General features: G+C 38.0%; 1 protein-coding gene across 4 annotated transcripts in view; it reads left to right on the top strand.

The window, feature by feature from the left end:
- Positions 1-15936, top strand: part of CDH11 (cadherin 11) — a 165626-nt gene that overhangs the window by 128902 nt on the left and 20788 nt on the right. For all 4 annotated transcript variants that reach the window (XM_053603293.1, XM_053603305.1, XM_053603284.1 and 1 more), the window contains exons 8-11: positions 1608-1861; positions 9300-9436; positions 10283-10416; positions 10649-10766. In XM_053603293.1, the coding sequence (XP_053459268.1) occupies positions 1608-1861; positions 9300-9436; positions 10283-10416; positions 10649-10766 (643 nt within the window). The remainder of the gene's footprint in view (positions 1-1607; positions 1862-9299; positions 9437-10282; positions 10417-10648; positions 10767-15936) is intronic.

Raw genomic sequence — 15936 nt, 5'->3', positions numbered from 1 at the left:
AACAGTGTCAAGGAGATTGAACATATTTAACCTTCCTGAATTGGGGATCATTGTTAGTGTAGAGTTCTGCAAAATGAGGTTGGGACTAAGCCCCGCCACAGCATGCCCACTCAGGGTAAGTGTTTGCCTGGCAGAGGACAGCAGCAGACAGACAGGTGCCCCCTAAAAGATCAAACTCTTCCCAAACATTTGGTAGTTCAGCATCATCCAGGGTCCTAATTAGAAAGTTAGTTCTTGCACATGAGGGCTTTTCTCTGTGCTATGGTTTCACTTTTCAACCTTTGCTGACTAATTCCTTGTAATGCCTGTCATTCATCATGAGGGACTGTTTACCATCAATTTCCCTGTAACTGCAGCCGTTGCAATAAATGTCTTCTCAGTGCTTTTCATATCTGTGTAAAATCTGCCCTGCTTACACTTGTTTTTATTTAAATAGACCCTTTTTAATATATATGCATTCTTTTTAAAAGGAAGCATTTTTCTCATTATCCTGTCACTTACCCAAAATAGAAGGTAACGTAAAAATGAATATAATCAAGTCGTGATATTCCAGCTGCAGTGGTTCTCAACCTTCCTAATGCCGCAACCCTTTAATACAGTTCCGGTGGGTCGCAACCCGCAAGTTGAGAACCCATAAGTTGAGCTAGAGGGTGGTATCATGGTCTCTCAAAAGAAAGATTAGGAGGCACAGGGGATATGTTAAAAACTGAGCATTATATAGAGAAGTTCTCCTTGGTTTGTTGGAGATTGAAAGAATTAGAAAAGGAATAATTATATCAATAAGCAAGTCCATGTCATTTCACAACACCACCTATCAACATTACTCATAAATCACTCAAGTCATCTTATAGGCGAAGGCCCCTAAGGGTTCTAGACTTTGAAAAACACAATGTGTTAGTCATCAAACAAAACAAAATTTCTTTGGCTGAAATGTAAAGGATATTTTCATTGCCAAGACTCTTAATGCAAAATGGGCTCCAAAGTTTGTTTGTTTATTATGACAGAAAGTCTTACTTTGTTTCCCTGGCTAGAGTGTAGTGGCATCTCCCTAGATCTCAGTAGCCTCGGACTCCTGGCCTCAAGTGATCCTCCTACCTCAGCCTCTTCCAGCTAACTTTTTTTTTTTTTAATTTTTTATTTTTAGTAAATACAGAGTCTCCCTCTTGCTTAGGCTGGTCTTGAACTCCTGAGCTCAAAAGATCTTCCTGCGTTCACCTTCCAAAGTGCTAAGATTATAGGAGTGAGCCACCATGCCAAGCCCAAAATGTATTTTTGTAGTGTTTAAATTCCCCTCTGTAGGTAATTTCTAGTGGCCATTTTGGGCAACTTTAGTGTTGCTATATAAAATGTGATTCATAATATTAATAGACAATGTGATCCTCCTGTGTCTGTCATGCTCCTAGGATGACCCAATAAGCACATTCCAGGTTTCAGCAATTGATTTCTCTGATTTTATGACCAAATGGCTAAGGTAATTATATATTGACTAGACACTGATTTTTCTGTCTTTGAGGAACTATTCACTCTACCCTATAAAACAATCAGATCTTTCTTTTCCATTATTCTTTCAAGGAATTGGTTGTCAATCTTCTCTTCATTCTTGCCAGCCCGTAGATTTTGAAACCAAAAGAGCATATAGCCTGAAGGTAGAGGCAGCCAACGTGCACATCGACCCAAAGTTCATCAGCAACGGGCCTTTCAAGGACACAGTGACGGTCAAGATCGCTGTTGAAGATGCCGATGAGCCTCCTATGTTCTTGGCCCCGAGTTACATCCATGAAGTCCAAGAAAATGCAGCTGCTGGCACTGTGGTTGGGAGAGTCCATGCCAAAGACCCCGATGCTGCCAACAGCCCGATAAGGTACAGATGGATTTATTTTAAGAACCTGGATGGGGAACTTTAGAGTCAAGAGGTTTGGGGAAAGCACCGTAGTAATCACATCCTTCAATCTCCAAAAGCATCTTAACTGTAACAGGTTTAATGGAATGTAAACAAGGCTAACATTTAGAAGATGTGAATTCCACGTCATCTCCGCTACTAAGTTGGGCTTCTTCAAGCTAAATAATTTCTGGAGCAGATTCCCCAATGTCTGCTAGATAAAACAACCCTTTCCTGAGCTTGTCTGCCTCAGGCAACTGTGGTGAAGTGTAAATAATGATTGTGAAAGAATTTTAGCAATTACACGTTATCGAACACCTTCCCATGCTCCAGTTACTCTAATAAGTATGTTAGACATAGGATGTAATCTAGCCCTTCAACTTTATTGTTACATAAATTGTTATCTTTGAATTGAAAGGAAATTTGGGCTTTGCAAGAAAAAAGGGACTTGACCAGAATGACACAGCCATTGAGCAGGAGACCAGGGCAGCAAGCTCTGTCCAACTGCTGCTGAGAACTTTGCAAAGGCAGTACAGTGCACTAACAGATTTCAGATGCTTTTGTTAGTAGTAATACATTTCTTGTGGCTTAGAAAAGTACCCTAAACTCTGCTTCCCCATTTATATCCCAACCTGAGTTAATGACCAATGAGGCTAACGATGAATAGAGAAGGTAGTAAGAATTGAACTGAGAAGGGTCTTCAGTCACAGATTCAAGATCTTTATAGGTAGGAATTTATGGTCCCCTGACGTGTGCCCTGAACTGGATTCTGGCAGGTGTTTCTTCTTCCTTGGCTCCTCTCCTAATTCATTTTTTGCCTGGATCCCTTTATCTGCTTCTCCAGGGTCTCCCTGCTTCCAATCTCTCACCTACCTTTCCATATAAATCCCCCTTCCAAAATAATGTAAACTCCTTTACTTAAAGATCTTCTTCCAACCTCGCCAACTCAGTCCTTTTAGTGAAGCACTCTGCTCTCACCTAACCCTGTTTTTTACATGTTATTCCATCTAGTTGGAACTTTCTGCCTTTCCAATTTGCTACAGTGTATTCATTTTCTTCATCTCTGCTCAGTTGTTAATTTTCTCTAGGAATTCTTTCAGGGCTCTCTAGAGATGGATGAGATTTCCTTCCATTGGCTTTTACCTTCGTCACCATGCCCCATCACAGTGACACTTAGAGCCAGGGACATATTTATCTAATTGAAAGGTCAACAAACTACAGCCTAGAGTCCAAATATGGCTGCCATTTGCTTTTTTTTTTCCTTCTTCCTTTCTTTTTTTACTGAGAAAAAACTTCTCATAAAGCATAAAATTCACCCCTTTAGGGCAGGTGTGGTGACTCAAGCCTGTAATCAATCATAGTGCTCTGGGAGGCCAAGGTGAGTGTATTGCTTGAGCTCAAGAGTTTGAAACCAGTCTGTGTGAGAATTAGACCCTATCTCTACTAAAAATAAAAAATAAAAAACCCTCTGTAGTTCCAGGGGAACTACTTGGGAGGCTGAGGCAAGAGAATCGCTTAAGCCCAAAAGTTTGAGGTTGCTGTGAGCTGTGACGCCAGAGTACTCTACCGGGGGTGACATAATGAGACTGTGTATCAAAAAAAAAAAGAAAGAAAGAAAAAAACTAGCCCGTGTTGTGGTAGGTGCCTCTCTTCCCAGCTACTTAGGAGGCTGAGGCAGGAAAATCCCTTGAACTCAGGAATTTGAGGTTGCTATGAGCTATGATACCACAGAACTCTACCCAGGGCTACAGAGTGAGACTATGCCTCCAAAAGTAAATAAATAGATAAATTAAGTAAAAAAAAAATCACCCCTTCAAATTAATTATTGGTTCTTAGTATATTTCATGAGGTTGATCAACTATCGATCCCATCTAATTCCAGAACGTTTTTATTGCCCCCAAAGACATATCATAGCCCTTAGCAGTCACTCCCCATTCCTTTTTCTCCTCAGTTCCCAGTAAAAACTAATCTACTTGTCTCTGTATGTTTGCCTATTCTGGATAATTTATATAAATACAATGATACAGCATGTACTCTTATGTAACTGGATTTTTTTTTTATTTAGCATAATGTTTTTAAGTTCATCAGTGTTACAGATGTACTGGTATTTCATTTCCTTTTATTGCTGAATCACATTTTATTGTATGGATATACCATATTTTATTTATCCATTCATACTTGGGTGGACAGTTAGGTTATTTCTACTCTTGGCTATTGCAGATAATGCTGCTGTGAACATTCCTGTGCAAAATTTTAGGTAAACACATGTTTTCTTTTTTTCTTGGGTACATACCTAGGAGCGGAATTGCTGGATTATATGCTAACTCTATATTTAACTTTTGGTGGAACTGCCACTGCTTTCCACAGTGGCCACACAGTTTCACATTCCTGTTTGCAGTGCATAAAGGTTCTGATTTCTTCACATTGTCAGCAACACTTGTTGTTTTCTTTTTTTGATTACAGCTATCCTAGTGGGTGTAAAATAATGTCATCTACTCAAATCTTTTGCCCACTTTATAATTGGATTATCTCTTCATTTTTGAGCTCTAAGAGTTATTTACATATCCTGGATACTAGAGCTTTATCAGTTTTATGATTTGAAAATATTTTCTCTCATTTTATGGATCATATTTTCACTTTCTTGACAGTATCCTTCAAGGCACAATAGTTTTTAATTTTGATGAATTTCAAATTATCTGTTTTTCCCTTTGGTTTCTTTAGATATCCTATCTTTGAAAACATTGTCTAAGTTCATGAAGATTTACACCTATGTATTTTAAGAAGTTTTATGGTTTTAGCTCTTACGTTTATGTCTTTCCTACATTTCAAGTAAATTTTTACATATGTTGTGAGAGAGGAGCCTAACTTTATTATTTTGTATGTGGATATCCATTTCTCCCAACACCATCTGTTGAAAAGTCTATCCTTTCCCCAATTGAGTGGTCTTGGCATCCATGGCGAAAATTGACCATAATATCCAGGTTTATTTCCGACTTTTACTTACATTCCATTGACCTATACCTGGGTCATTATAAAAATGTGAGATACATAAAAATCAATAAATATAAAATCGACATGGATGGAAACAGATGAAGCCCTCTCAGCAACACTGATAAGCTAAGCAAGTTGAAACTCACACAGGTGAATCAGAAAGGCTGCTGCCAATTATGTTTCTTCAAAGTGAAATAATGGACCACAACACAGTCTGTCTCAAATCTTTTGTTGTGAACTACACATGTCTGTCCATATTCCAGTGCCCGTGTAGTCTTAATTGCCATAGTTTTGTATTATGTTTTGAAATCAGGAACTCTTGAATTTTCCATCTTTCTTCTCACCACCCAGTTTTTAAATAAAGTTCTATAGTCACAAGTAACACATGTTTACATGTTATCTATGCCTACAAAGGCAGGGTTCAATAGCTGAGACAAAGACCCCACTTCTACTATATGACAGCCTGAAATATTTACTGATTGGCTCTTCGGAGAACATGCTTACTGACCTCTGTTCTAATATACCATTCATCCTTTCAGTCAACAGAGTACCCAGCCCATAGTGGATGTCTAATAAGCATTTATTGAATGAATAACCAAAATAACACACAATTTGGCTTAGAAACTTAAGAACACAGTTTCTGAGTGTAAAGCAAGAGGCATGATAAAAATGATGATATTTCATGCACATGTTTATTCAAATAGTCTTCATTAAGCACACCCTGGGGGTTCCCAATCTACTTGGAAAGGCAGATACCTATAAAATGTAAGTGCATGAATATGAAAAAATCAAATGTATGGAAGGAAATGACCTTGAACAGTTGAGTTTATACATTTATCAATATATTAAAGAAAATAGTGGCAGTGCAGAAGGAATTCCCAACTGTAAGCATTGTTCAGTTGCCTTTGAACATTGTCCCTTCTGGGATAAAAAGAGAGAATTAACATTTACTGAGAATCTGCTCAACCTCATATGATGTGTTCCAAAGCATTATTTAAGTTAATCCTCCTGACATCCTTTGTGGCTATGACAGCTCTAAAATTGGATAAATGGAAATACTGAGGCTCAGAGCCATGATGTAACTTCTTTAGAGTCACATGTCCCATCAGTGTTGGAGACTGGATTTTAGCCTAGATCTACCTTGAATGCATTTGGGGCTTTTTATTCTAACCCAGCGGCCACTAATGGAAAGATTTCCAAAGAAGGTTTGATTACTGTGTTCTCTCTGTGCAGGAAGATACATTACATAATGACTGGGAACCCTTGTAATACCTTTAAAGTACTTAAAAATGTTCATGGTGTGAATTTTAAATGAGTAATCTTTGGCCTAGAATATTGAGGTGCATTAACAATTTTTTCAGAATATCAGCGACGTCAAAACACATGGAACAACCACTTATTTCCTCTGCACCTCATTGTCCCTCAAGATTTACATCTGCAATTGGTTATTTGGGTCACGTTTTCAGTGGTAGCTGTTCTGTGCATGTAGGCAATTTCCATGTCTATAATTATCCAAGGATGCTCAATACTGCATATCAGCCAATCCCCCATTCCCACCCACTTGGGTCCCTGTTCTTAGAACTGCCAGACAAATTATGAAAGAACATTCACAACTTTTTATTCAATGGGCCTCTTGTCCTCATTTCCTAATTTCCTGACTGTTTCTTTACACCTTTAAGGGACTTTGTCCCCTTGGGTGCATAAATGATAGTGTCACCCAAACTCTTAGGTACTTGGACATTTTGTAAATCTTCTTTCTCAGACTCTGTAGTTGTAGACACATTTTTGTTTACCGTTTCCTTTCTGAAAAATTCTCTCTCCTTGGCGTCCTTGGCACTGACCTCTTCATGTCTCAGATAAAACCCTATCTGGCGTCTTCATTAGTCTTTGATCCCCATCCAGGCATCAGGGCCTCCCAGAGGCTCAGCTTTTTGACTTTGACCTTTTGCTCGGTGTCCATTCACCTGCAGTGTTTTCATGAATGTCATGATTGAACTGAGCTGGTCTGCCATTAGGCTGGTCTTTCTCCCTGATTCTAATTCAATATTTATTATACTGCCTGCTGTGCATTTTCACGTACTTTTTTTTTTTTCTTTGACTGGTCATTCATTCATTCAAGATATATTTTTGAGCTCTTACTTATTGACGTATTTTAAAAAATGAAAAAAGCTGACCTCACCCCTGATTCTGAGAGATTTACAGCAGAGCTGAGATTTTGCTCTTTAGCACTCAACCACGTCCCGGTTTGAATTTCATCCTCTCCTTCCTGTTTTCCTGTTTTCTGCAGCTTCCAATATTTTCCTCTCTCTGACACTCTGCTTCCTACGGGATATCCACAGATTCACCTAGTCTTAGTCAGGTGACTTTACATTTATCCCATGACCCCTATACTTAACTCTCTTATCCCCTCATATTTTAAAAAACTACATTAGATTTTAAATTTCCTCTGTCCCCTCTTCCACTGTCTCTTGCTCAGACCACCTTGTTCATCCTACTTTATTACCTTTCTGATAGCTTGATTCCATTTACTGGCTTCTCTGTTCAGAAACCTTCCATGCTTTCTCCCTGGCTACCATCTGACATTTGAGAGCTTCCACCATCTGTCTTCAGGGTATAAAAGGAGCAACAGTAAAACACAAACAATGGAAGCTGCTGTTCATTGCACTGCTTACTGTGCAGGAGGCACTAGGATAGGCAGCTTAAACATCCATTATTTCATTTAATCTCGACAGATAGCATAGAAGTCTAGTGCTATGAATATCCCAGGCTAAAAAAATCAACACACTGAGCTTCGAAAATCTTAAGTGGTTTTCCAGTGTTATTCAGCTGACACATAGTGGAGCGTGAAGGTCTACCTACCTTAGCGTTTTCTAAAACCAAAAGTCATTTCCTTGCTTCTATAGAATAATGCCTTGAATGATCAATTGTCTTTCTTCCTATGTTCTATGTTGACATATCACATCAACTAAACAGTAAGCTCTCTCATGGAGGAAGACAAGTCTTCTAGGATTTTTTATCTCCTTTTCCTATAGTGCTGTCTGCTAAAGTCTCAGCGACTGAGTCCTTCCCAACCATCATGAGATGTGTGACTATTTCCTCTCAGTGTCACCCCTGGGGAAAGGGACTCATCATTCCATTCTCACGGGGAGCTGTGAAGTCTGGTGACATCACAGATGAGCTCATGTTGGGTACTGCTGCTCTGTGGCTGGTCCCTCATTCCTGGAAAGAACATAGTCTGGGATTAGAAGACCTAGGCTTCAATATTGGCTCCTAAAAAGGACCAGACACAGACCATTTGCAAATCCCATTCTTTGTGAATTTAGAAGATTAGCCCTTTGACATCCATCATCTTTCCTACCTCTAATGTTACTTGATTTTTGACCATCAATGAAACTTTTCAAACAAATATAGAAGGTAAATTTTAGGGAAAGATAGCTTAGACTTTTAAGAACAGGACACCACCCAATTAGAAAGCTCAGCATACTACTCTAATTGACATAACCCCCTTTACGTTTATCTCCATTTTGGAGTGAATATAGTAGAGCTAAAAGGCTTTGGAGTTCAACAGACCAGACCCATTGAAACTGAAGCTCACCAACACTGCGGGTATCCTGGGCAAGTTATTTTACCTTCCTGCATCTCTTGTACCTCCGTATACACCACTCTACCCCCATCTCCCACCTTACCTTGTCATAAATACACTCCAATAATAAATATTCTGCAAATTCTTTTGTTTTTAGTTAGAAAAATGTTACCTTCTAGTGGGTAGCTAAAACCTTCCAGCTATTCTGTTGTGCACAGTCCAGAGTCACTAAGATCTGAAAGTTGGCCTACGAGTGAATAGCCAAGCTTGGTTTGCATAATGCACCCTGAAATTCTGAACCAAGCTAACTGAGAACCCCCCAAACTAAGTAAGATAAAAAAGTTAGCTGAAATATAGTTAGCGTTTTTTCTTTAAGGAGAAAACTATTTTTAGGGCTATAAATGGGTCTTTGATGATAAATTTAGATAAATTCGAAACTATTTAATATTTCATGTGCAAAAATCTGGCAAAGGTTTAACACGTTTGTGACTTTCTGAGTAGTTTTGGAGTGAGGCAAACTCACTTCCCAAATGCAGTTTCATAAATATTCAGATGGCGGGTGATTGTAGTAAATATGGAGAAAGATGCAACATCTTATTATACTTCTCAATCAAATATGCTAAACAGTTCTTTCATTCATTGTACTGAATAAAGAATTTCAGCATGGCAAAATGATTTCTATAAAAGATTCATGCACAAAGTTTGAAAAGTAAATTTGATTAAGGAGAAAACCTAGCCGAAGCAATTCATCGAAAAAGTTGCTTTAAATACAGCATGGAGAAAATATTCAAATATTAAGTTGCTCTGAATGCCTTGCTCTAATTGCCCCATTTGCTTTCTGCTTAGGTATTCAATCGATCGTCATACTGACCTCGACAGGTTTTTCACTATTAATCCAGAGGATGGTTTTATTAAAACTACCAAACCTCTGGATAGAGAGGAAACTGCCTGGCTCAACATCTCTGTCTTTGCAGCAGAAATCCGTACGTATTCTCCTAAGGGTTTTGATTCTGCTTTATGAAACATATTATTTCTTCAGACTCCCTCTGCATTCTGGAAAATAAAATAGCTGATATGGGCTAATGATTTTTTTTAGTCTTAAACATATTTTTGAGTCTTTAAATTTTATTTTTGGTTATTTGTCTAGGCAAACAAAGAGGCAAATAGAGATTTTTTCCCCCCTCTGGCAGAACTGCATACGGACTTGTTAAGACAGCCCATAGCCCTTGGCATTTTGAAACTCATAACCATCGCTGAAGGATTTCCCACTCTATAGTGTCACTAGATTTGTAAATGCAATGTAGCAGAGTCCCTAGAGCCAATATTTGTGGGTCCTTGCCTACCTGTAGACCAGTGGTTATCAAACTTGATCACGCATGGAGTTGATTACAAATCAAGCCCTGTCTGTATCTCATGGACAGCTTGTTTTAAAAAAGGTTTCTGGGCCCACCCTCAGATCCTGTGATACGGTCAGTCTAGGGTAGGGCCCTGGGGACTTTCCCTTTAAGAACCTCTTTGACAGATTATTCTCTAGGGGTCAGATTCCATTATAAACCTTTGGAATTAAAGCTCTGCAAATTAGAGTCAGCAGTAGCGGTAAAGTCCTTACTGGTTTTAATATTGTTGGTTTTAATGTTGACAGTCCTTCTAAGATATCCAGCTCATACTGGAATGAGTACACTTGTGCTTTTAGGTGGCTGTTATGCTAATACCTTTCCCTGCCCTGCTGAGATTGGTGGCAGGAGAGTAAAATTCTTTCCCAAGAGTAAGCCTAGACATTGTGTATTCTTCCCTGGCCGTTGGTTACTGTCTGCATTCTCTCCTCCCAGACAACCGGCATCAGGAAGCCAAAGTCCCAGTGGCCATCAGGGTCCTTGATGTCAATGATAACGCTCCCAAGTTTGCTGCCCCTTATGAAGGCTTCATCTGTGAGAGTGATCAGACCAAGCCACTCTCCAACCAGGTAATGCAGCTCTCCCCTTCCCCGGCTAGGAGCAAAGCATTTGGAAATAGAGTTTGTTACTTGAAAGCATCACCTGTAGTTACCTCCCTCTGCCTAGAAAGTCAGAGCCCTAATTTTGCTCTGAATCTATGTTTGCTAATTAAAATCAGGCTTTTTAGCCAGCTAGGGATTCTTGAATAAACGATGTGCCAATGTCAGGGTGATTTATTTACGGGCCACCTTTCTCTTTCAGCCAATTGTTACAATTAGTGCGGATGACAAGGACGACACAGCCAATGGACCAAGATTTATTTTCAGCCTACCCCCTGAAATCATTCACAATCCAAATTTCACAGTCAGAGACAACAGAGGTTCGTACTAAAGTCCCTACGCATTCAGAGAAGTAGACACAGAAAACAAATGAAGTTTATATTGGGCTGTGCAAGAATTTTCGCTAACCTTAATGAGCCTTCCTGTTGAAGAACCAACAGGAAATAATAACGCCACCTTTATTTTGAAACATGGGCTCATTTGATGCCTGTGAATAAATGAGTCTAATTTTATTTTCCTTTTTTTTATTGGCTTTGATATTCATGAAGCAGTGGGAAAGCTTACAGGGTTAATATGCAAACAACTCCATTTACCTTTTTTTTTTTAAGGGTGATAAACCCTTGGGGGAAAAGATGGCTTTATGAATATTGATAATAAGTAAAGCCCTCAAAGAGATCAGTTCAAGTTTGTAAGATGGTTTATTCTTTCAGCTGGCCTTCCCTAATGCAGCATGGCTGGGTACAAAGCTTGATACCTAAAGGTGGTGGCAGAATTGATGCCTAAAGGGCCTAAAACAAAGCACTCCTTGTCTGTTGTAAAAATGGCAAACCTTAATATGATATCTGCCTCTCCCTTCATCAGCCAAGGAGATTTCAGGCTTGCAGATTATTAGATGTTCCTATTATATAGGCCCAGACTGATGCAGTTCCTGGACAAAATTGGCGCCAGAGCCAGAAAAAAAGAAGAAAATGATTTTTGACTGTCAGCTACAGTAGTTTGCTCTGTGCATTACTTCTTTTAGTGCAAATTATCCAAAAAATCCTGTGGTAGGGTCTCTGAATACAGAAAGACTAATACCGTCATTTAATGTGGGAACAAAAGTGTTCCTTCTGAATATAGATGTTTTCGTTAGCACCAGCCCAGCCAGGCACTGGGTTCTAGGTGGATTGCTTTCCCAGTGACTGAGAACAGGCTTGTAAGATCTTAAAGCTTTCTAATTACTCTCCCCATCACCAGGTGCTATGTTCTAAGAACCACGCTGAGATCCTTCCCATACTCTGCCTGCTTAATTCTCTTAACCACACCATAGGTATAGGGAGGCATTGGTCCCATTCCATTTTACAGATGAGGAAATTTGAGTCACAGAATCATGAAGTAACTGGCCCCAAATCAATAAGCCGGACAGAAGTTAGAGCTGGGTTTTTACCCAGGCCCTCAGAGGCTGGATGCTACAGCCCTCAGCATTGTACCTTAAAGTGGTACTAATTAAAGCAGAGAGGGGCTCCTGTGCTGCTTGGGTTTTGAACTTATTTAAGCATTTAATTATGGGCCTTCTAATCAAGCGTACACCAAAGGAGATGATGAGGTAAAATGCCCAGGTGTTATATCATAGATTTCTCTCTCCTGGTGCTTGGATTGCTACAATGAACTTGTTCTTAAGCGCTGGGGTGTGGGAAACTTTGATGTAGAGACATGTGTTTTAAAGGAACTCTGCAGTACAGCCTATGTTTTGCTTTATCAATAATTCCTATTATTTTAAAATAGAAATATTATTTAGCATTCTTTCATTTTGTGTTGAAGGTATTTGTTTTTTAACCTGCTGGCTTTAGTTAAGGTACACATATTATCCCCTTAAATAGATAATTCTGCAAACACTAAGGTAGATAGTAAGTTTTCAGCCAGGAGCACACACACTTTGCATAGTACACCTATGTGATATAGGAATTTCTTTTTATAATGATGGTTTTACGCAAAACAGGGAGACCGGCATATAGTAAGCATTTGAAAAAAACAATGTGTACTGAACTGAATTGAATAAGATAGCATAAGTAGTGTTTTCATAATGCTTTTTAAGATATACATATGTGCGCATCTATATTTGAGTTAAAGGGAGTCTCTGCCTCCACTTATGGAATTTTCTCCATTCCCAAATCAGTTCCAATTCCACCCTGGGTTGATTGACAGCTGGGTTGATGTTCCAGCCTAGGCTTACATCAGTATTCTAATGAAGAAATACCTATGATTTACAATGTATATTTGGTTTTATCAACAGAGACGTGATGGACTCAGTTGTCCAGAAAGTTCTGATGTTGTCATGTGCCTCCAATGTACCAATCTTCTTTTATTAACTGTTTTCTCAAATATGTGTGGTCAAGCTTATCTGTGTGTTGATACAATTCCCAGCTTACATTTGAGGTTTAAGTCCTGGCTGTATTCCCCATAATATCCCTGTTCATCCTGGGATAAGCTATTTATCATGGGCAAACAGCTGGGTTTCCCAGACTTTGCCCCCTGTGCCAACTTCACTTCTATCACCTGCTGAGTCTTCTCCTTATGTCTGTGCAATCATATTAAGTTACCGCTAACCTATAAAAACATTATACTAAGACGTATTTTTCTCTAGAGGGTTACAAGTATTTTACTTTGTCTTACTCCTTTTCAGATACCGACTATATTTTCAAGGAGATTGTACAATATTACCATGGGTCAGCCAGCCCACAGCACAATTCATCTCCCCTGCCCTCTCCTATCAGAGAATAATACCTCTGTTGAGCTACCCCTTTTGCCAAGAATTGCTACTTTTTAAGAAAAATTACTTTATTAACTATGGCAAACAGTTAATGAAAACTCCCATGTTTAGAGCTATTACAGAACCTTAAAGCAAATACAGTCCTATAATTATCATTTAATAGAGTTTCTTTCTCCTAGCTCCTAAAAGTAATTACATATTGAAGTAATCCAAAAGGAGTAATCACATTCCACATCCTATTAATAGCCTACTGAGTTACCAAATTTCTCGGCTGAGACTGCTTTCCATAGAAAACATGAGATAATGGTTTATATCACGCTGAGTAAAAGCATCCAGTTTCTTTCTCCTTGAGTGTTTACTTCCATTATGCCGTGTAAATAATCAGTATTGTGTTTGCCTAAACTCTTCCATTAGCATTTCAATGTCTTTAGAAAATATAAGAGGAAAAGCCATCTTAATACACTCAAGCTTTTTACTTCATTTTATCTTATTCCTTTCTACAGTCCAGGCTTCAAAGTCAACTCGGCAGGCATCAGGGAAGTAGAACACTGAATGATTCTTCAACATTTATTAAGCCCATCTTGGGTTATAAATCAGGAATGGTGCGGCCTGGGCAGCCAAAGAGCTGGTCCACCCAGGTTTTGAGATGCATTTACTTTGCAAATATCAGACATGTGTCATCTCTTAAAACACGAGAAACATGTAACGGATAAGAAGAGTGCAAAAGGAAAAAAAGAGAGAGAATAATTCTTCTTATATAGTTCTGAGCTGATTTATAAAACCATTTTGTGCCGTTCTTTCACCTAATGCTTCAAATAGCCCCATGAGTTGTGTGTGCTATATTCTTCATCCCATTTTCAAATGAGGCAAGTATATGACCTCCCAGAAGGGCCTGTGACTTGTCCAAGGTCACACTGTAATTAGTGAAAAAAATCAAAGTTTCAGTTCATCTGCTGCCCATAACACCCTATAAGATAGACGTCATACCCGTCTTTTCTAGTTAATTTTTTAACACTCTTATTTATCCTAATCAAATCATGACAACTCTTCGAAGAGGGAAATTCTGAAATCTAAATCATCAATTTAGAATTCAAGGGAAAATGTGAACAGAGAAATACAACCTATTTTGATTTACATTTTAACCAATGTCGTAATAGCTGTAGTAAAATACATTTGCAAAGAATATTATAATTTGCTTCTATTGCATATTAAATATATATTACTTGTAGGAAGATTAGAAAATACAGATAAGCAGAAACATTATGAAATATCTTGATAATGAAATCATTATTGTTTTGTATACCCTTCCTGACATTTCTGTACATGTATTTCTTTCTTTTAAAAAAAATGCTATTGCATGTTTGACCACGTCCTACTTATTTATTTCTGGTGTTGCTGCAATTGCCAAGGAGGTCTTCTTGATCAAATCTTTCCCCAGGCCAATGTTGTTGAAGAGTTTTCCCCATACTTTCTTCTAGAATTTTTATCTCTTTGTGTTTCAAATTTAAATCTTTTATCCAGAGAGAGTCAATTTTTTGTGCCAAGAGGTGTGGATCCAGTTTCAGTCTTCTACATATGGCTAACCAGTCCTTCCAGCACCGTTTGTTGAATAGGAATTTTTTTACCCAGTGTAGGCATTTGTTTGGTTTATCAAAGATCAGGTGATGATACATGGCTGGGTTCATCTCTAGGTTCTCTATTTTCCATAGATCTATATCTATTTTTTGTGCCAGCCACATGCTGTTTTGATCACTGTAGATTCGTAGTATTACCTAAAGTCTGGTAATGTAATGCCTCCAGATTTGTTTTTATTTCTTAGAGTTGTGTTGGCTATTATAGAGTTTTTGTTTTTTCTTCTTCTTCTTCTTTTTTTTTTTTTTCTGGTTCCATATGAAACAATGTACAATTTTTTCAAGTTATTCAAAATGTGACATTGGTTCTTTGATGGGGGTTGCATTAAATCTATAGATTGCTTTGGGACGAATGGCCATTTTAATAATGTTGATTCTTCCTAGCCATGAACATGGTATGTTCTTCAATTTGTTAATATCTTCTGCTACTTCTTTTCTCAGGGTTTCTTAGTTCTCTCTAGAAAGATCTTCACGTCCTTTGTTACGTATATTCCCAGGTATTTCATTTTCTTTGAAGTTACTATGAAAGATATTGTGCCTTTGATTTGATTCTCAGCTTGGCTGTTATTGGAGTATATAAAGGCTACTGATTTTTGGACATTGACTTTGTATCCCCAGATGTTACTGTTTCAGGAGCCTTCTAGTGGAGTCTTTGTGGTTTTTCTAAGTATAAGATCATGTCATCAGTATTAATCTGAAATAAATTATATAAAAAAAAACTTTGGCAAAAGCAAAAAAGATCCTATTGCAAAATATATGTTTACTTTTTTCTAACTGAATAATGTGTGATACACATTTTTCTGCATCAGTATATTTATGTCAACATTTTCTAATTATCTTCCTAACTTCCCACTATGAGGATCTACGGTATCAGTTAAGTATTATGTGTCAGTACACAAATATCTAATTATTCTTTTAGAATAAATTTTTAGAATAGAAATACTAGACAAAAATCACATCAGACATATTACATTGTTAGTATAAAGGTGAGGTCCCATTTTTCTCACATCCAAGCCAAATGTAGATAGCATTATTCATTTTAATCACTAATAAATCCATAACTCAAATATAATAACATTTAAAAATTCAAATTCCCTTTCATTCCTTAAA

The sequence above is a fragment of the Nycticebus coucang genome, chromosome 2 (genome assembly GCF_027406575.1).
Source record: "Nycticebus coucang isolate mNycCou1 chromosome 2, mNycCou1.pri, whole genome shotgun sequence".
NCBI classification, from domain to species: domain Eukaryota; kingdom Metazoa; phylum Chordata; class Mammalia; order Primates; family Lorisidae; genus Nycticebus; species Nycticebus coucang.
The sequence above is the reverse complement of the archived record's forward strand: the minus strand, read 5'-3'. Positions and strand labels throughout refer to the sequence as shown.